The following is a 22306-nucleotide window of genomic DNA, read 5'->3' as shown; positions in this document are numbered from 1 at the left end:
TTTTGAAGGTAGAATTGAGCCAGCAAGCGTGAGATTGGAAAAGCCTGGTCAAAGAGATGGACCTTGAGGAAACTTTTAAAGGAGAAAAAGCAGGCCAAGAGGAAGGGCATTCCAGAGAGTCGGACCCAAACTGCTGAATGCATTGCAACTTATGACTTTGGGGAAGGGACGCACAAAAGAACAGCCTCAGAGGAAGTGTGTTTGGTGAGGGTATAAGACTGGAGGAAATTGCAGAAATAATGTACAGTAAGACCTTGGAGGAATTTAAAGAGGAGGATTTTAATTTTAAAATGTAGGTCAGTGAAGCTAAGGGTAATAGGAAAGTAGACTATGGTGTGGAATAGGATATGCGCGACTAACTTGTTGCCTAGGTGCAGTTTATGGAATGTGCAGGATGGGAGGCTAGCAAGGAGCACATTCAAACAGTATGAAGGTGATGAAGGCTTTTATCTGGTTGTAACTGTGACAGGACTTTAAAGATTCTTCACTCATAGGGGTGGGCAGTGATGTCCACATCCCAATTGTCTTTGAGAAGGTGGTGGTGAGCTGCCTTCATGAACCACCACGGTCCTTGGGATGCAGGTACACCAACAGTGCTGTCAGGAAGGGAGTTCCAGGATTTTGACCCAGCGACAGTGAAGGAACGGCAACATAGTTCCAAGTCAGGATGTTGTGGCTTGGAGGGGAACTTGCAGGTGGTGGTGTTCCCATGCATCTGCTGACCTTGTCCTTCTAGGTGCTGTTGAAGGACCCGTGGCAAGTTGCTGCAGTGTATCATGTAGATGGTACACACTGATGTCACGGTGTGTGGGTGGTGGATGGAGTGAATGTTGAAGATAGTAGATGGGGTGCCAATCAAGCGGGCTGCTTTGTCCTGGATGGTATCGAGCTTCTTGTGTTGTTGGAGCTGCACCAATCTAGGCAAGTGAAGAGTATTCCATTACACTCCAGACCTGCAACTTGTAGATGGTGGACAGGCATTGGGGAGCCAGGTGAGCTCCTTGCCGCAGAATTCCCTGACCTACTCTTGTATCTACAGTATTTATGTGGCTGGTCTAGTTCAGTTTCTGGTCAATGGTAACCCCCCACACAGGATGTTGATAGTGGGGGGGGATTAGGTGATGGTAATGCCATTGAACATCAAGGTAAAGGCCTGCTCGAGTCTGCAAAAAAAAAAACCCGACCCAAGCCCGACAGAACCACATTTGACCCGAGCCCGACCTGGCCAGTGTCCTTCCATTTTTTCCTGCGCCCGACCTGGCCACCAGTTAGCTTATCTTGCATTTTTCATTTTGTTGCTGATCTGCAGAAGCTTAAAGTAACAAAACCACCTTTCTAGTCAAAATTTTAAGTTAGCACTGGAGCCACTTACTTGTGATAGTGTCTCCCCGACCCGACCGGAGCCCAAATGCCAGACCCGGAAGTGCAACCCGACACATCAAGGGGAGATGGTTAGATTCTCTCTTGTTTGAGATGGTCACATGTGTGACATGAATGTTACTTTCTACTTATCAGATGTTGTTCAGGTCTTGCTGCATTTCTCCACAGACTGCTTCTGTATCATGAGGAGTCATGAATGGTGCTGAACATTGCACAGTGAACACCCCCACTTGACCTTATGATGGAGGGGTGGTCATTGATGAAGCAACTGAAGACAATTGGGCCTCAGACACTCCTGCTGTAATGTCCTGTGATTGAAATGATTGACCTCTAACAACCACAACCATCTTCCTTTGTGCGAGGTATGACTCCAAACAGCAGAAAGTTGTCCCCTCTGATTCCCGTTGACTTCAGCTTTGCTAAGGCTCCTTGATGCCAACTCAGTCAAATGCTGCCTTGATGTCAAGGGCAGTCACTCTCCCCTCACCTCTGGAGTTCAGCTCTTTTTGTCCATGTTTGGACCAAGGCTGTAATGAGGTCAGGAGCTGAGTGGCCCTGATGGAACCCTCTCCCTTGCATCTGTCTGAGGCTGAGTCAGACTGTTCAAAACCTGTCTCATATTTGACCAAGATGAGCTTATGACCACACATCTATGCTGTCATTAAGACCACCTATGTTCACCTCCATAACACTGCCTGACTCCACCCATACCTCAGCTCATCTGCAGCCGAAACCCTCCTCCGTGTCTGTTATCTCTAAACTTGATTAGTTCCACGCAGTCCTGGCCTCCCACCCATGTTCTACCTGCTGTAAACTTGTCAGTTATTTATGGCACAGGAGGCGGCATTCGGTCCATCGAGTCCACGCTGGCTTTCCATAGAGCAATCCAGTCGGTCCCACTCCTCCGTTCGATCCCCGTAGCCCTGCAAGTTTATTTCCTTCAAGTGCCCATCCAATCTGAAATCATTGATTGCCTCCGCTTCCACTACTCTTGTCGTCAGCGAGTTCCAGGTCATTACCACCTGCTGTGTTTAAAAGTTCTTCCTGCATCTCTGGCCCAAAACCTTCAATCTGTGTCCTAGTCCTTGTACCACTTAATGGGCACAGTTTGTCCTTGTCTATCTTATCTAAGCCTGTCATAATCTTGCATCTTCTGCCAAATCTCTCCTTAATCTCTTTTGCTCTGAGAACCTCAGCTTTTCCAACCCAACCTTGTAACTAAAATCCCCCATCCCTGGACTCATTCTGGTAAATCTCCTCAGCACCCTGTCAAGACCTTCCCATCCTTCCTAAAGCGTGACGGCCAGAACTGGACGCAATACTCCAGTTGGGGCCTAACCAGAGTTTTATAAAAGATACAGCATAACTTCCCTGCTTCTGTACTCAATGCCTCTATTTATGAAGTCCAAGATCCCACATGCTTTGCTAATCACTCTCTCAATATATCCTGCCACATTCAGTTAGATGTGATTCTGTTCTGTATGACATGCACCCCCAGATCCCTCTGCTCCTGCACGCTCTTTAGAACTGTGCCATTAAGTATATATTGCCTCTCCATATTCCTTCTGTCAAAATGCATCACCTCACGCTTGTCATCTGTCTGCCCATTTTGCTAGTCTATGTACTGTTGCAGGCAGTTCAGGTCATCCTCCACTCCAAGTTTGGGGTCATCAGCAAATTTTTAAATTCTGCTCTGTATTCCAAGATCCAAGTCAATTATATATATAAAACAAACAGTGGTCCTAGCACTGAACCTTAGGAACACCATTGTCTACCATCCTCCAGTCTGAAAAACCAACCATTTGCTACGTCTTGCTGTTTTCTGTCCTCAGCCAATTATTTTATCCAATTGTACACTGACCCTCCTATCCCATGAGCCTCAATTTTGTTAACTAGCCTTTTGTGGTTTGCTTAAAATCCATATAGACAACATCCACTTCAATCTCTTCTGTTACTTCATCAAAAAATTCAGTTAGATTAGTCAAACATGATCTCCCTTTTACAAAACTTAATTAACTCAAACCTCTCTATGTATCTGTTGATTTTTTTCCCCCGGATTGTTTCAGGTGCAGGAAGGAGGGGTTCAGATTTTTGGGACATTGGGACCGGTTCTGGGGGGGGTGGGACTATTACAAATTGGACGGTCTACACCTGGGCCGGACTGGAACCAATGTCCTTGGAGGTGCTTTTGCTAACGCTGTTGGGGAGGGTTTAAACTAATGTGGCAGGGGGATGGGAACCAATTGAGGTCAGTTGACAGTGAGGAGGTAGTAACAAAAGCCTGTAAGAAACTAGATCATGAAGTCAGTGTGACTAAGGGGAAGAGCAGGCAGGGAGCAGATGATGAATATAAAGGGACTGGTGGTCTGAGGTGCATTTGCTTTAATGCAAGAAGTGTAGTTGGTAAGGCAGATGAACTTAGGGCTTGGATTAGTACCTGGGAGTATGATGTTATTGCTATTACTGAGACTTGGTTGAGGGAAGGGCATGATTGGCAACTAAATATCCCAGGATATCGATGCTTCAGGTGGGATAGAGAGGGAGGTAAAAGGGGTGGAGGAGTTGCATTACTGGTCAAAGAGGATATCACAGCTGTGCTGAAGGAGGGCACTATGGAGGACTCGAGCAGTGAGGCAATATGGACAGAACTCAGAAATAGGAAGGGTGCGGTAACAATGTTGGGGCTGTACTACAGGCCTCCCAACAGCGAGCGTGAGATAGAGGTACAAATATGTAAACAGATTATGGAAAGATGTAGGAGCAACAGGGTGGTGGTGATAGGAGATTTTAATTTTCCCAACATTGACTGGGATTCACTTAGTGTTAGAAGTCTAGATGGAGCAGAATTTGTAAGGAGCATCCAGGAGGGTTTTCTAGAGCAGTATGTAAATAGTCCAACTCGGGAAGGGGCCATACTGGACCTGGTGTTGGGGAATGAGCCCGGCCAGGTTGTTGAAGTTTCAGTAGGGGACTACTTTGGGAATAGTGATCACAATTCCGTAAGCTTTAAAATACTCATGGACAAAGACGAGAGTGGTCCTAAAGGAAGAGTGCTAAATTGGGGGAAGGCCAACTATACCAAAATTCAGCAGGAGCTGGGAAATGTAGATTGGGAGCAGCTGTTTGAAGGTAAATCCACATGTGATATGTGGGAGGCTTTTAAAGAGAGGTTGATTAGCGTGCAGGAGAGACATGTTCCTGTGAAAATGAGGGATAGAAATGGCAAGATTAGGGAACCATGGATGACAGGTGAAATTGTGAGACTAGCTAAGAGGAAAAAGGAAGCATACATAAGGTCTAGGCGGCTGATGAAAGACGAAGCTTTGAAAGAATATCGGGAATGTAGGACCAATCTGAAACGAGGAATTAAGAGGGCTAAAAGGGGTCATGAAATATCTTTAGCAAACAGGGTTAAGGAAAATCCCAAAGCCTTTTATTCATATATAAGGAGAAAGAGGGTAACTAGAGAAAGGATTGGCCCACTAAAGGACAAAGGAGGAATGTTATGCTTGGACTCAGAGAAAATGGGTGAGATTCTAAACGAGTACTTTGCATCGGTATTCACCGAGGAGAGGGACATGACGGATGTTGAGGTTAGGAACAGATGTTTGATTACTCTAGGTCAAGTCGGCATAAGGAGGGAGGAAGTGTTGGGTATTCTAAAGGGCATTAAGGTGGACAAGTCCCCAGGTCCGGATGGGATCTATCCCAGGTTACTGAGGGAAGCGAGAGAGGAAATAGCTGGGGCCTTAACAGATATCTTTGCAGCATCCTTAAACACGGGTGAGGTCCCGGAGGACTGGAGAATTGCTAATGTTGTCCCCTTGTTTAAGAAGGGTAGCAGGGATAATCCAGGAAATTATAGACCGGTGAGTCTGACGTCAGTGGTAGGGAAGCTGCTGGAGAAGATACTGAGGGATAGGATCTATTCCCATTTGGAAGAAAATGGGCTCATCAGTGATAGGCAACATGGTTTTGTGCAGGGAAGGTCATGTCTAACCAACTTAATAGAATTCTTTGAGGAAGTGACAAAGTTGATTGATGACGGAAGGGCTGTAGATGTCATATACATGGACTTCAGTAAGGCGTTTGATAAGGTTCCCCATGGCAGGCTGATGGAGAAAGTGAAGGCGCTTGGGGTCCAAGGTGTACTAGCTAGATGGATAAAGAACTGGCTGGGCAACAGGAGACAGAGAGTAGCAGTAGAAGGGAGTTTCTCAAAATGGAGACGTGTGACCAGTGGTGTTCCACAGGGATCCGTGCTGGGACCACTGTTGTTTGTGATATACATTAATGATTTGGAGGAAAGTATAGGTGGACTGATTAGCAAATTTGCAGACGACACTAAGATTGGTGGAGTAGCAGATAGTGAAGGGGACTGTCAGAGAATACAGCAGAATATAGATAGATTGGAGAGTTGGGCAGAGAAATGGCAAATGGAGTTCAATCAGGGCAAATGCGAGGTGATGCATTTTGGAAGATCCAATTCAAGAGTGAACTATACAGTAAATGGAAAAGTCCTGGGGAAAATTGATGTCCAGAGAGATTTGGGTGTTCAGGTCCACTGTTCCCTGAAGGTGGCAACGCAGGTAAATAGAGTGGTCAAGAAGGCATACGGCATGCTTTCCTTCATCGGACGGGGCATTGAGTACAAGAGTTGGCAGGTCATGTTACAGTTGTATAGGACTTTGGTTCGGCCACATTTGGAATACTGCGTACAGTTCTGGTCGCCACATTATCAAAAGGATGTGGATGCTTTGGAAAGGGTGCAGAGGAGGTTCACCAGGATGTTGCCTGGTATGGAGGGCGCTAGCTATGAAGAGAGGTTGAGTAGATTAGGATTATTTTCATTAGAAAGACGGAGGTTGAGGGGGGACCTGATTGAGGTGTACAAAATCATGAGAGGTATAGACAGGGTGGATAGCAAGAAGCTTTTTCCCAGAGTGGGGGATTCAATTACTAGAGGACACGAGTTCAAAGTGAAAGGGGAAAAGTTTAGGGGGGATATGCGTGGAAAGTTCTTTACGCAGAGGGTGGTGGGCACCTGGAACGCATTGCCAGCGGAGGTGGTAGATGCGGGCACGATGGAGTCTTTTAAGATGTATCTAGACAGATACATGAATGGGCAGGAAGAAAAGAGATACAGAAGCTTAGAAAATAGGCGACATGTTTAGATAGAGGATCTGGATCGGCGCAGGCTTGGAGGGCCGAAGGGCCTGTTCCTGTGCTGTAATTATCTTTGTTCTTTGTTCTAAAACCTTACCCACCACTGATGTCAAACTAACTGGTCTGTAGTTGACTGTCCTTACACCATTTCTTGAATAACCTTTGCTACTCTTCAATCGCCTGGCACCTTCCCCATATCCAGGGAAGATTGCAAGATTATGGCAAACCCTTCTATTTCCACCCCCACTTCCTTTAGCAACCTGGGATGCAAGCCATTCGGACCAGGTGACTTATCTACCCCAAGCATAGCCAGCCTTTTTAGTACCTCCCCCTCAATTTTTACCCGATCCATTGCCTCTACACTCTCCTCTTCCTTAGTAAACACCAATACAGAGTATTCATTAAGTATACTTGCCTTGCCCTGTGCTGCTAAGCATATATTACCCTCTTTGTCCCCAATAGGCTCCACTCCTCTTACTACCTGCTTACTATTTACATACCACTAGAAGATATCTGGGTTCCCTTTTATATTGACTGTCATTCTATTCTCATGTTCTCCCTGTTAGTCTTATTTTCCCCTTCACCTCCCCTCTCAACATATTGTACCTGGCCTGTTTCTCACTTGAAGAATTCACCTAACAGGCATCATTCACCGTTTTTCATCATAATCTCTATCTCCCTCATCATCCAGGGAGCACTGTGTTTGGTTCCCTTACCTTCCGCCCTTGTTGGAATGTACCCAGTCTGTACCTAAAGCATCTCTTCCTTAAAGATAACTTACTATTCTGATACAGCTTTACCCGTCAGTCTTTGGATCCATTTTACTCTGGCTAGATCCCTTTTCATAGTGTTGAAATTAGCCCTCTTCCAATCTAGACATTCTACCTTACTTCGTTCCTTGCTTTTCTGTATTACTAGTCTAAACTTTATGATATGATGATCACTCTTACCCACCTGTTCCCGGACAGACACTTGGTCCACTTGACCCACTTCATTTCCCAGCACCAGATCCAGCAATGCCTCATTTTTAGTTGGGCTGAGAACATATCAAGAAAGTTCTCCTCAACACATTTCAGAAATTCCTCACCCTTTACTCTAACACTATCCCCATTGATATGAAAGGTAATTAAAGTCCTCCAATATCACCAATTTTAGTTCTTACACATCTGATTTCCCTGCAGATTTGCTCCTCTATCTCTCTTTCTCACTATTTGGAGTCCTACAGAAGCGTGATCATACCTTTTTTGCTTCTCAAACTCTGGAAGGTGAAATTTAATTATATCCGTTACTCTGTACATTTGTAGGAAGACAGGAACAGGCTGTTCAGCCTCGAGTCTGTTCTGTTATTTAGTAAGGTCATGCTGATCTGTATCCTAACTCCATCCACCTGCCTTGGCTCCATATTCCTTAATAACCTTGGCTAACAAAAAAAATATTAATTTTCTTGCTGTCTGTAAAATAAAAGTAGGTTTATCTTGTCCCTCGTCTCACTCATACTTCAGTCTGCCTTTGGAATGATTGGAGAAGCACGCATGCGAAAGACACTACATCCAGTTCAGATCACAAAGGGGCTAATTGACACACTCTGGGTTAGATCACAGAGTTAGGTATTGGGGTACAAGTCCACTCAAGGTTCTTCGGACTACTTATGGTAGTGACCCGATAGAATATTCTAAGTCAGACCAGAATTTTGTAACTGCTCTGGGCATTGATTTTTTTTTTAAACTATTATTTTTGGTCTGGTTAACCTCTTCCAACCTGTCCATTACCAACAGACTTAAAGATTATTTTCCCTATTACCGGCTATTCGGCACTCAGTTTTTTACTCCCACTTGCTATATTCATTTAAACTTTTCCCTTGAATAAATCTTCTGTAGTGATATTGGTTCCAGCTTTACAGAAACAGCCCCTGAGCAAGTCCATCTGACACTCCTTACACCTATGGTTGGTCTGGACAGCTACTGTAAAGTCCCACATCATGCGAGTCCCACATAACAGTGGATCCCATTGTTCTAATTAATTGAATTTAAGGCCAGTTAAATAGTTTAAAGCCAAGTACACCAGCATGGAGATGTATTTCAGTTCAAACTTGCAATACTCATTTGGCTGCTGTCTTGTTTGTTAGCCCCTCACAATGCAAGCAACCTTCTTCTCAAAGGTCATAATGAACTGCAGTTATCCTCATGTTAAGAATATATGATTTCTGAATTTGCCATTTTAGTGATCAGAAATAGTTTTTCTTCTAACTAGGAGAAAATTAAGTTCGTACACTTCAAAGTAACCCAAAAGAAAACTTGCACAGTAAAGAACACCAAATCACATAGCTAATTTAGCAACTAATCTGGAGATAAATCACAACTGGTCCAAATAGCACTTCGAGAATCATTATCACCTATTGTGACTCAAGAGCATTTATTTTTGTTCATGAGGAACAGCACTGCAAGTGAACTGCAAGGGAATAGCCATGGAATTAGATCAGGATCAGACATATTACCATTCACTGGCAAGAACATAAAGGTTAATCTCCAATGCACAGCATACCCTCTCTTTTTGCAATGAATGCTTTAGCTCTAAAATGTCTGCTGCATAATGCAAAATGAAGTTTAAAGCAGTCAGTGTAGATGAACAAGGATGTGCATGAAGGAACAGCTGAGTTATAAAAACAAGAAATGCTGGAAATACTCAGCAGGTCTGGCAGCATCTGTGGAGAGAGAAGCAGAGTTAACGTTTCAGAACTGGCAAAAGTTTGAAATGTAATAAGTTTTAAGCAAATAACGCAGGGATGGGGCAAGAGAGAACAAAAGGCAAGGTGTTGATAGGACAGAGGGTCACAGAGAATAACTGATCAGAAGGTCATGCAGCAAAGGCAATCGGCATGTTAATGGGGTGGTGAAAGATATAGCGTTAGTGCAAAGAGGGTGTTAACTGACAGAAAAATGAACAGCCCTGGCCCAAAGCACAAACATGAAAAAAAAAGTAGGTAGGCACATGGTTAAAAAAATGAAACAAACTAAAATAAAAAACAAAAGATTTAAAAAAAAATAAAAAATAAAAAGGGGGGCGCGTCATGCTGAATAATTGCCAGCCACCCCCCCCCCCCCCACTATAACAAGTTTACAATGCCCAAAATGGAATACCATACCTGGACCAAAAAAAACTTTAAAGAATTAAAAGATGCAATTGTAGTGGAATCATTACATTGAATTACCCCATATATTCTTCTCCTTGTGCACAGCCTGTTTATTTGAATATGTGGCATCTTTAAAATCTTTTGCATGGCAGCTCATGCAAGGTATCTTAAAGGGAACAAGTTGTGAGCAGCCTGCATGGTACCTTCCAAGCTGCTGTGTGACTGCGCATAGCTTATAGGGAATATTGCTGGAAGATTGTTTTTAAAATTAGATTTGCACAAGCACATTCCTGACCAAGCCAATGCAACTATGTAGCATCCTGTGGCGCTTTAGAGGAACATAATCAGACAAAAGATTGACATGGAGGAAAGCAGACATTAGGACAAGTGAGAAAAAGCTTGTTCAAGGAGGTAAGTTTTAAGTTGCATCTTAAAAAGGCGGAGGGAAAGGGTTTAGGGAGGGAATTCAAGATCCTAATGACTAGACAGCTGAAGGCACAGGTGTCAAAAAGAAAGTGGGGAATGCATAACTGGCCAGTGTTGAAGGAGCGTAGAGTTCTGAGACAGTTACAGAGATGGAATGGGGCAAGGACATGGAGGTATTAGGACACGAGGATGAGAATTCTAAAATCAAGGCGAACGATGTAGGTCAACGAGCACAAGGGGCGATGGGTGAACGGGAGTTGTTATAATTTAGGATATGGGCAGCAGAGTATTGGATGCTCTGCTTATGGAGGGTCGGAGATAGGTAACTGGCTGGAGACCGTTGGAATAGTCGAGTCTGGAAGCAACAAAAACTTGAATGACAGTTTCAGCAGCAGATGGATAGAGGTGTGCGTTATTATGGAGGTGGAAATAGGTCTCCTTTGTGCTGGAGAGGGTGTGGGTTTTGAAGTTTTGCTCAGGGTTCAATAGGACACAGATTGCAAGAGTCCGTTTCACCCTGAGACAGAGACATAGTTTTTAGTTTAGTTTTAGAGATACAGCACTGAAACAGGCCCTTAGGCCCGAGTCTGTGCCGACCATTAATCACCCATTTATACTAATCCTACACTAATCCCATATCCCTACCACTTCCTCACCTGTCCCTATATTCCCCTTCCACCTACCTATACTAGGGGCAATTTATAATGGCCAATTTACCCATCAACCTGCAAGTCTTTTTGGCTGTGGGAGGAAACCGGAGCACCCGGAGGAAACCCACGCAGACGCAGGGAGAACTTGCAAACTCCACACAGGCAGTACCCAGAATTGAACCTGGGTCGCTGGAGCTGTGAGGCTGCAGTGCTAACCACTGCGCCACTGTGCCACATAGGACGGGAATGAAATCAGTAGTTAGGGAACAATGTTTGTGACGGGGTTCAGTTTTCCCAATGTTTAATTGGAGGAAATTGTTGTTCATCCTGGACTGGATGTCAGATAAATAGTCCGACAACACAGAGGCAATAACCAAGTGCATTTGGAAGCCTCTCTACATTTCATTCATGGTTGAATTTTAGTAGTTGCAAGCCCTAACATTTCTATTTACTGCAAACATTTGCAGCCAAAACGTACATTACAGTTATTGAATACCTGCTCCTTAATAACTGATCACAAAAAGGATAGCAACAGGTTTCAGGCAGCAGGAACTGATGGGATAGTTTTCCGTCTCACAAAAAACAAAAATAACAATGTTTTCAAAGAACAATTTCAAGAATGAATTCAAGTCTTGCTCTTTTTCCATTGCTTTACTGCTGTTTTAAGTACATGACATGCACAGATGCTATTTGGAAATAAATTAAATTTAGCTCTTCAACAATGACCCCAAATTCAAATGCCAGCAGAACAATTAGGCAGAGAGGCTTAAAGCATTCTTTCCAAACAAACCCTCAGAGAGGGGTCAACAATACAACATTTTTTGCCATGCAATTTTTTTTTTTTTTACAAAAGGCCATGGGATTTACAGTGGTAGTATGAAGCTATGGCTGTTCAAATCAGAGACATGCAAGGGTGCATTTACACTAAAGCCTACATGAATTGGTTTCCAGTTCACATTAATGCCAATGTTTTGCAAATATAGTTAGGGTTTGACTTGATTCTGAAAGTGGTGAGACTCTCAAGGGAAAGAAATTTCACAGCATTTCTATTTGATGCTATGCAGACCATAAATCCAAAAGGTCCCTGGGGTCAATTTGACATCCTGGACACTTTTTATACCTCACTACAATTAATTTGTTCACAACAGGGGGATACTAAGCTATGCCTTCACAGGTCACTTAAGTCAGTTTCATGGAGCCTCAGGGGTTGCACAAAAAAGTTAAGTCAATGTCCCCATTAATTTGCATGCATCACAAGCTGCAGATACCAATACATCTGTGTATTCTGATTTAAGATTTAACCACTAAAGAGGCAACAGCATGAAGAACAGCCCTTCCAAACCTCAATGTCCTCACAAAATTCAAACAAGGCAAACCAGCAAGCAAGAAATACTATGTCAAAAGGATTGAATTGGCTGGGCTTCATGGACCATAAGAATACGGAGAGCTCTTTCCTGGGCAGAATTTAGAGATCACCTATGTTACATTACAGAAAACCAGTGGGTGAAGGATAGTACTGGAGCCAATTTTTACCCAGTCTAACTTTACTGAGTGAGAAACATTACAAGCATACACCTCCTAACACAACCAGCCCCGTTTCAGTAAACGTCTCTTTATATGTGCTAAGTAAAACCCCAATTAATGCCCTCCACCTGCATATAATTAAACACAAATGATATACAATTAACAACCTAAGCATGATAAATAGGCCACTGCTGGTCTGTAAAAGTAGACTGGTTTGTAAGGAGCCTTCCACAGCAAGAAGCTGCAATCTTTTTGAAGAATTCAGCCCAAATTCCACATGCAAGTGATCACATAGCAGCTCGGCTCCTACCAGAGATGTGATCTCCATGACATTTCCGTTTCTGGGCTCTAAAGCGTGGTGTTTTGGAGTTCAATCTGAAATCAGTGGCGGTAGGGGGAGAGGAGAAGAATGGAGGAGAGTTGAAACTATAATCTTTCAAAAATAGTACAAAGATAGCGAGTAGCTCCAATCAAGTGGCCAAACACTACATCTTCAACATTTACAAATGAAACATGCTCATGATTTATGCACGAGTACTCACATATGGCTACAGTAGGGGCTAAGACGGAAATATATTCCTATAATAAATGTTCTAAGAATGCTGACAAAAATCAACTAGCAAGGCAATTATTGATTTTAAAACAGTATTCATTGTTCAGTTTTAGTTCAAGTTCCACCAACCAGCAAAAAGAGCCGCAAAATTTCAAATGGAAAAAAGTTGTTCATTAACAGAACGCAAGTGGAAACATTTGTTTCATCCACAATATTCTTACTAACTGCTACCGCATACAGCACCAGCATACATTCTGCAATTCAGGTCCAACAGTGTGAACAGCTAAATGCCAATTACTTCACAAATGTAAGATTACATTTTCACCAAAAATGCATAGTTTAAAACCAACAATTCCTTTACCAAATTGTGGTCTAGAATTTCCATCCATTCATACTCAACAGGCAGACTGCCAATTCCTACAACCCTGCAATGCAACAGCAAAGACAAGCAACTCAGTTAAACTTTTTTTTTACAAAATATAAATACTAATTACCAAAGCTACATAATAACTGAACAGCAATATTGTGGTAGCTATATAATGTAGCTAATGTTAATTCTCAATTGGGGATACGGTTTGATTACTGAGTTTGAAATAAATATAAGCAGATCACATACATAATTATAAAGAGAAAGGATATTTCACAGAATTTCCTCCGTGCTTTATGTTTGTCAAGTGTTAATCAGAGAGAGGCAAGGGTATATCAGTATCATAGAATCATACACCATATAAGGCGATTCAGCCCATCGTGCCTGTGTTGGCTCTCTGAAAGAACTATAGAATTAGTCTTATTCCCGCGCACTTTTTCCATCGCCTGCAAGTTTTTCCTTTTCAAGTATATATCCAATTCCCAACTGAAAATTACTTTTGAATCTGCTTCCACCAATTCAGGCAGTACACTCCAGATCATAACTCACTACATGAAAAAAAATTCTCATCTTCCCCTGGCTCTTTTGCCAATTATCTTAAATCCGTGTCCTCTGGTTACCGACCCTCCTGCCAGTGTAAACAGTTTCTCCTATCTATTCTGTCAAAACCGCTCATGATTTTGAGCACCTCTATTAAATCTTTCCTTTTTTTTTCTTTCATGGGATCTGGGCATCGCTGGCAACACCAGCATTGGTTACCCATTCCTAACTGCTCTTGACAACCGAGTGCCTTGCTAGGCCATTTCAGAGGGCAGTTAAGAGTGCACCACATTGCTGTGGGTCTGGAGTCTCATGTAGGACAGCAGATTTCCTACCCCAAGGACATTAATGAACCAGATGGGTTTTTACTACAATCTATGATAGTCTCCGTAATGGTGCCAGAAACTACTTTTCAATTCAACTGGTTGAATCAATTAACTGACTTTATTAATTGAATTTAAATTCCACCAGCTGCCATGGTGGGATTTGAACCAGTGTTGCCAGGGCATTAGCATGGACCTCTAGATTACTAGTTCAGTGACATTACCACTATGCCACTGTCTCCTCCATGCTCTAAAGAGAACAATCTCAGCATCATTAGTTTCACCACATAACTGAAGTCCCTCATCCCTAGTATCTACAAGGCCTTACAACATAGCTAAAATGTGGGGCCTAAAATTGGACAATACTCCAGCTGAGGCCTAACCAGCGATCGAAGTATTTTATAAATTTTCATATAAAATACCCTCTGAAATGAGATAATGAGACAAAGGTCAGTGCAGCATTGCTAATGCCACTTGGCACAAATTTCAAGCAATATTTACAGTACTGAAGGAGTGATGTCATGCTGTTGTTCAGATGAGACATTAAACGGAGGTCTAGCTGCTCTCTTAGGTCGACATAAAATATCCCATGGCGCTGGCGGAAGAGTTATCCCTGTTTCCTGGCGAATATTTCACCCTCAGCCAGCACCAACTTAAACAGATTATCTGGCATTTACCTCATTGCTGTTTGTGGGACCTAGAGCGTGAACAATTTGGCTGCTGCATTTCATTACAATGGTGATTACACTTCATTGGCTGTAAAGCATTTTGCTACTGCCTGGGGCCATGAAAGGTGCTATAGAAATGCAGGTTCTTTTAATAATTCTATTTGCAAACACAAAATACAGGAACGGGGAACTGAACAGCATCTAATGCTGACAACACTAACATTCATGTCTGGAAAGGAGATTTTTGAGGAACTGATCTTAAGAGATGCAGAAGATAGTTAATTGAATGGAAGTGCTAAACCCACATTATTAAATAGCAACAGAAGAGGTTCAAACCAAAAGGTAAATTCTGGACCAATGGCAGGAAGTCCTTCTTCCTGCAAAGAGTGGTTAGCATATAGGATGGACATCCAGAGCTCAGGAGGAAGAAACCCTACAATCTGAAAAAACATAGGTGCTGATTCATTTGTACAGAAAGATTCGAAGATGGGCCACATGAGCACCCTCATCTTTAACAATCTCATAACATCCATGTTTAATTCAGTCAAGTACCATCCCCCTTTATGTCATTCACTCCTTTTTCATACAGCAGCAGGAACTGGGCACAATTCCATTCACCGGACGAGTTGAATGATTTAGTTGGATACATTTGCCAAGCAATACACTTATTGGAAGTGATGCATATCACTCCTGCGTTTCAAATAGGCTGTTATGAATTCTTGTAGTTCCACTTCAAAAATGATTGCAAATCAATAACACAAAAGAACAGTCCAAAAGTTCTTGGCGACCATCAGATGCCCCACATTGAGGGGACTGCAGGGCTGAACCAATACTGCAACCCTTTAAAAGAAAGATGCACTTCCATTGTCAGAAAAAAAATGGATTTTAATATCTAAATGTTTTCCTGAAAACTATGAAAAATGACAAAAATCTCATGTCCAAGCAGCTGAACAAAGGCAAGGAGAGTAACGGAGTAAGAAAGCCAGTAAGGAAATAACGTGACTTATCCTAGTAAGTTGCAATTTAAAATTCATCCCTCAGGAGAAAACCAACAAACAAGTTATTAATGCATTAAAAGTAATGTAATATCTATTATACATTTGCTTTAAAATGGCACTCTTTTCTTGAACATTCTTCCACACAATATGGCAAAAGTATTTCACTAACATTACACTGATATTGCAAGACTGGAGAACTAAATAGTAGTTTTAACTGCTGCAAGAATGTTAAAACTTACAAGAAAAAGTAGTCTTGGGTGTTGAAGCTTTATCTTTGAGACTTTCATATCATAGTTACCTTTTGTACTGAGTCAGTGATTGCTATTGAATAGTAATGCTACTTTGGCCTGCTCAGGTTCACTTTTAAACAGGCTCAGGGCGTTAAAATGACTCAATGTCAATGCATCTGGAACATCACTGATCACCTATCTCATGGCTCCAAAATCTTACTACCTTTATTTTTCTGCTGACAGTTTTAATATAATTCTAGACACTATTCAACCAGAGACAGTGATGTTTATCACAACTTCACGCCCATAAGCTCATTAATGGCAACTACATCAATCCAAAGCAGTAAGCAAAAATATCAGTTTAAGACTTGTCTTTGTTATCCACACTTTACCAAACGGCAAGCTCGGTTATCCAGAATTTCCAAAATCTCCCAACGCTCTCCCAGCCCGGGGTTCCCCCGAGTGCAGTTGAGTGTCCTCTGTATTAGTTGATGTTCGTTGCTCACCTATACTACAGGTATATTGGTGCATCGACCCCGAAGGATTAAGGCAAAATTAAAAATTGGTTTCCCAATGCCAAGCCCCGGGTACCCTGCGGTCCCCCGGCAATTTCAGGATAGCAAGTCCAATCTCTATGCAGAAAACGGCAGATGATCGGGCTTGGCGAGGTGGACAGTACCAGTGCCCCGTGGCTGCACCTCTGCCTGGCCGCATGAGAACAGGACAGGTAGAAACCACTTTCCGTCTCCTGATTCTGCAAGGCTGAAGCTGACCTTCTCCATGCATCGGTTGGTGGTAGCATGGCTCATGGAGCATCCAATGGTACCAGAACCAACCTGGATGGACACCGAGAAGCCAGTTAGGAGACTTCTCAACCAATCCAGTTGGACCACCAAAACCCACAGAAATTAAGGTTGCCATCCACGGGGGGAAATGCTGCCAGCTTGCCTCCGTGACTGGTTCCCCATTCACTATAATGGGATTCTTGGTCCCTGCAGTCAGACCTGTTCTGCTCTGAAGTTCTGCGTAAAATTCGATTAACCAGAATTTTTGATTATCTAGCTCCTCTCAGGTCCAGCACATGCTGGATAACAAAGCTTTTGCTGTAGTTGAAAACTTCTGTTTACATTCTTGCAGCCTGGAAATTCTTGTTCCATATTTAATATTCAGAACAATCATGAAAGCAAGTTTCACATATACCCCTGATCATGGCTACCAGCAGCTTACACAATGCAATACTGTAAATGTGAAAGGTACCATCAGAAATATGGAGCTTCAATCACGCAATGCGATCTGTTGCTGTTAGAGGTTAAAATGGGCAGAGCTGACTAGATCTTTATCAGGACACTGTGCACGCTCTCTTCACTGCCCACCTCCCTCTGTAGTCTCAGTATATTTCCACTTGACAACTATTTATTTCTTTGCAGCTGTTCAGTTGCTTCTATTGTTTTCCATCATTATATTTACTCAATATTTCACTGTACCATACCCTAATATATCTTAAGTAGATTAACATCATGACACAGGGACTGTGTTGAGGTGTGCTAAATCTGAGAAATATTTATCAATATGAAGATTAAGCATAAAATAGAGCAGATGAGCATGTGGTGGTTTATGCTACTCTTAACACTCATATGCTACTACATTCTGAATTATACTGCCTTTTGTACACTGTTTCAGCAAGACATATGCCCTCTATTTAGAGAATTATTGGATGGTTGTGGTGACTTTTAGCTATATGCCACTATTAAAAGTATTGTAATGGAAATATGAAGCCAACTTGATTGAACATAAGAATATAAGAAATGGGAGCAGGAGTAGGCCATTTGGCCCCTCAAGCCTGTTCCACCGTTTAATAAGATCATGGCTGATCTAATTGCGGCCTCAAGTCCACTTTCCTGCCAGCCCCTCTATAACCCTTGACTTCCTTGTAGATCAAAAATGTATCCAACTCAGCCTTGAACATATTTAATGATTCAGCTTCCACTGCTCCGAGGAAGAGAATTCCAAATATTAATGACCCGCAGAAAAGAAATTCCTCCTCATCTCCATCTTAAAAGGGAGACCCTTGTTATTTTAAAACTGTGACCCTAGTTTTAGATTCCCTCACAAGGGGAAACATCTCAGCGTCTACCCGGTCAAGCCCCCTTAGAACCTTATATGTTTCAATAAGATCACCTCTTAATCTTCTAAACTCCAATAAGCAGAGGTTCAACCTTTCCTCATAAGACAATCGCTTCATCACAGGGATCAGCCTAGTGAACCTTCTCTAACTGCTTCTAATGCAAGTATATCCCTCCTTAAGTAAGGAGATCAAAACTGTATGCAGTATTCTAGTTGCGATCTCGCCAATGCCCAATACAGTCGTAGCAAGACTTCCCTACTTTTATTCTCCATCCCCCTTGCAACAATGCCATTCCATTTGCCTTCCTAATTATGTGCCATACCTGCATGTTAACTTTTTGTGATTCATGTACAAGGACACCTAGACTCCTTTGTACTACAGCATTCTGTAGTCTCTCCATGTAAATAATATTCTGCTTTTCTATGCTTCCTGCCAAAGTGGACAACCTCACATTTTCCCACATTATACACCATCTGCCAAATTTTTGCCCACTCACTTAACTTACTTATATCTCTTTTCAGACACTTTGTGTCCTTCTCACAACTTACTTTCCTACCTATCTTTGTATCAGTCACAAATTTGAAATAAACAGGTTTGTCTGAGGAGAGAAAAGCCACTTTCTGGGCACATTTTCATTGAGTCCTGGAAGAGGACTTATGCTTGAGATTAATTATTTTCAGATAATGCCAGGCCCGCTGTATGTTTTGTAAAACAACTCATTTCAACCAGCTCCTGCCAAAACAAGGAAATATTTCATTTTAAAAAGGAAAATTGCACTTACTTCTGTACTCAACATAATAATGGATTACTGAGTACATAAAGTCAATAACCTACAAAGGATCACTCAAGAAAAAAAAAAGTTATTTGAGGTGTTTAGATGGATCAGACACGTTGCATACCCAAGGACCTTCTATATGAGGTGGTAGCCAGGGTCAGACGACCAATGGGGTGCCCAAAGCTCTGCTTCAAGGATGTTTGCGAGCGTGATGAGACAACCCTAACTATCGACTGTCGTACCAGGGAGTCACTAGCTGGCGAAAGAGGGAAATGGTGACACATCCTGTTCAATGGTCAGCACTACGATGACCAGTTGCTATAACAGCTTGACAACAGGCTCCAAAGTCAAAAACAACTCAGTGTCACTTGGCAGCTTCACATGCAGGACTTGTGGCAGAACCTGCCTCTCAAGGACTGGCCTTCACAGGCATCAGCAAAGATATACCAAGAGAAGACACCCCACCCAAATGGATTGTTTGCTGTGTGTCCATCTTTCGTAGATGGGAGAATACCAACAATTTAACACACATCCGCACACCATCTCTCAGTAACAGTAACCTGGAATTATGACTTCAAAGAGGAACAGTATATTAGAGATTATTTTCCTATTATGTTTATCAATCCTCTAAACAATAATGAATATAATACATCCTCAAACCAATGCTACAACAGCTTACATGCTCTTGGAACAGAGCTGAGAAAGACTTGAATTGTCACTATTGTCTATAACTATGATACACTACCATGAAAACATGGAGAGGCTGCAAAGGGGAGGGAAGATAAATTTCCCTCAACTTACCAAATAAAAAAAAAATGTCCATGAGGAACAGTAGCTTCCTTTGTTCAATTATAAAATAAATTTAACACCTACAGTGTTGTAAGTGGAGTTATACAGTTGTCATACAAAATCTAAATGCATATTCACACAATGACAGATCAAATAGTAACCACATTTCTGCTATAAATTGGGATATAAAAGACAATTGCAAAATAACATTTTGTAGGAATGTTTTGCCATGGGCATTGGTGCAATGTATCTTTTAAAGTTTAACTGAGTAAATATTTGGAAGAGACAGATATTGGGTTATGGGGAAAGAATGTGCCAATGGGATCAGTTTTTGATTGCTCCAGCAATGAGCTGGCAAACATAATGGATCGAATGGCCTCCTTCATAAACTTGTATAGCTGCATATTCAAAAGATGATTGTCTACAGGAATGTCTTTAAATGGTTTAGTAACTTAGGACGTAGTTCAATTGCATATTTAGTGTTGGCACAAAGCAAATTCTGCTTTGCACAGATGTTAAACTTGCAACGTAAATCTGCAATCAGGATTGAATCCAATTCCAGGTGATGGAAGCAGGGAGAGAATTCCTGCAGGAGTTTGACTTCACAAGAGGGGTAAATCCAATGAGATTGCAAACATCTGGCGTTCCTGTCCACTTTTAAACCTACTTTACGGAAACGTCAAGCAGATATTCTCTCTCCTTGTCCCCTAAAACTCTCGCAACATTTATCTCAACTGTTCAAAGAAGGTTCTCCACATGCATACAACCAGGCATTTCTAGAACTCTCTCCTAAACAGGGGAGAGAAAACCTAACCCACATAACTTTTTCAGTCTATAACAGTTACGCAGTTTGAACCAGTAGTTGCCATGTATTTGTAACGTTAACTATATTGCAGAAAAGATAAATGTGGAAGCTTAGCAACTGACGAGGCAGTAACAAAACTGAAATTTCTGCAGGGATTTTTAAGAACACAAAATAACCTACCTCCAACCTTAAAAATGTACTATCTTCACATATAGTGGCAATAACTCACGATACATTGTAATGTAAAAATTCACCAGCTACATAATAGCTTTCAGAGTTACCAACTCAAAAACTTGAGTGACAGAACAAATTGGATCAATTCAAAACTAATAGTTATTGCTAACATTGACTTTTGCAGTTACTTAATTGAAATCACAAAAGTTTGTAAAAGCTCCCCCACTCCCCAAATGTTTACAAACATGAAAGCAGAAATTTAGCAATTCACCTGTTATGACACTGGGCTCCCCTCCACCCACCTTTCAAATAGTGGGTTAAAAACTGGGCAGCTCTGTATGGTGTGGCTGAAAGTTCCTGAGAAGCTGCACAGGGGTGGGTGGATGGGTGAGTGAACTGAGTGAGTGAAAGAGAGAGAGAGAGAAGTTGATCACTCACAAACCTTGGTAACCACCAAGCCTCCCGGCCACTCACCTCTGCTTCTGGAAGTCCAGGCCGAGGAGACCCGCCGCTTGTGTTGGCACCAGCCCGCTCTTGGGCAGAGGCGTCCCTGGCCCCGAAGCCCCTTGCTGACCGACGACGACCCCTTCGCAGTGGCTCTCAGCTCCCAGGCCGACGCTCGTCTCCCTAGGCAACGCGATAGCAGGTCCGATGTAAACGGTGCCGACCGGAGGCCCGAGTCGGGGGGTTTGGGTGATGACCGCCGCGCTCGGCACCCCCGATATGCAGCTGATGCAGCCGAGCCCGACCGCCCCGGTCCGGCTGGTGGCCGCCGCTACCACTGCCTCCTGCTCCGCTTCCTGCTCTGCCCGGTACCCATTGCTGACCTCCACCGGCCGGCGCCCGTCCAGCGAGATGTTGCTGAGGAAGCTGAGGGCGGCCTGCCTCCGCCGGGAGTCGGCGCGTTTCCTCGGAGGCTGGGGTTGCGGCTGCTCCTTGGGGCCGCCAGTGACGCCGTGTTTGACACACGAGAAGCGAAGCGAACCCCCACACGTCGTCGTCGCCGCCGCCATTATCCGGAATGAAAAGCCGCGGGAGGGAGAGTGGGGAGGGGTAAGGGACAGTGGGGGAGGGGAAATGTGCGGGGTTTTGGCCGCGGGCCCCGCCCACCAAGCCCGCCCCGCCCCTTTCAGCGCGCAGAATGACGCGTCCGATTGGTTGACACCTCACTCGGGTCCACCCACCATTCTGTGACGTCACGAGAAGCTCCAGCAGTGGGACGCCGATTACGTCACAATGGAGAACGACATTGGTGACTGTCAGGCTGCAGCAAAGGCATATTGCAAGGGACAAGCACCACTAGTGAAGAACTAAACCTTAGGACAAAAATGAAACCTCTAGCATTTAATAAAAAGAAAGGCTTGCATTTATAGAGCGCCTTTCACAGCTACCGGACGTCTCAGAGCTCTTTGCAGCCAATAGAGTACTTTTGAAGTGCAGGCACTGTTGTAAGATAGGAAAATAATCATGTTATCACCCATGTCCGGCAGACACAGCAGCCCCTGCAGTGTCCCCCGACCATGCATGTCTTCAACTGGTGGACACCACCTGCACCTTCTCCAGGGCCACCTGGAATTGGACAACACTGCTGAAGAGAGGCAGGTAGTCACAGCGATCACCCCCACGGACTGTCGGTATAGCTGTCTTTGGGAAGCTAAAAAGATAAATATTTCTCCATCTATG

General features: G+C 43.1%; 1 protein-coding gene across 1 annotated transcript in view; it reads right to left on the bottom strand.

Annotated features, from left to right (window-relative positions):
- Window positions 1–21674, bottom strand: part of LOC137378222 (CDK5 and ABL1 enzyme substrate 2-like) — a 55594-nt gene extending 33920 nt beyond the window's left edge. The window contains exon 1 of the mRNA XM_068048436.1: window positions 21098–21674. Within this exon, the coding sequence (XP_067904537.1) occupies window positions 21098–21636 (539 nt within the window). The 5' untranslated portion in view covers window positions 21637–21674. The remainder of the gene's footprint in view (window positions 1–21097) is intronic.
- Between the last annotated feature and the right edge of the window lie 632 nt (window positions 21675–22306).

Source organism: Heterodontus francisci, chromosome 16 (genome assembly GCF_036365525.1).
Source record: "Heterodontus francisci isolate sHetFra1 chromosome 16, sHetFra1.hap1, whole genome shotgun sequence".
NCBI lineage: Eukaryota > Metazoa > Chordata > Chondrichthyes > Heterodontiformes > Heterodontidae > Heterodontus > Heterodontus francisci.
The sequence above is the reverse complement of the archived record's forward strand: the minus strand, read 5'-3'. Positions and strand labels throughout refer to the sequence as shown.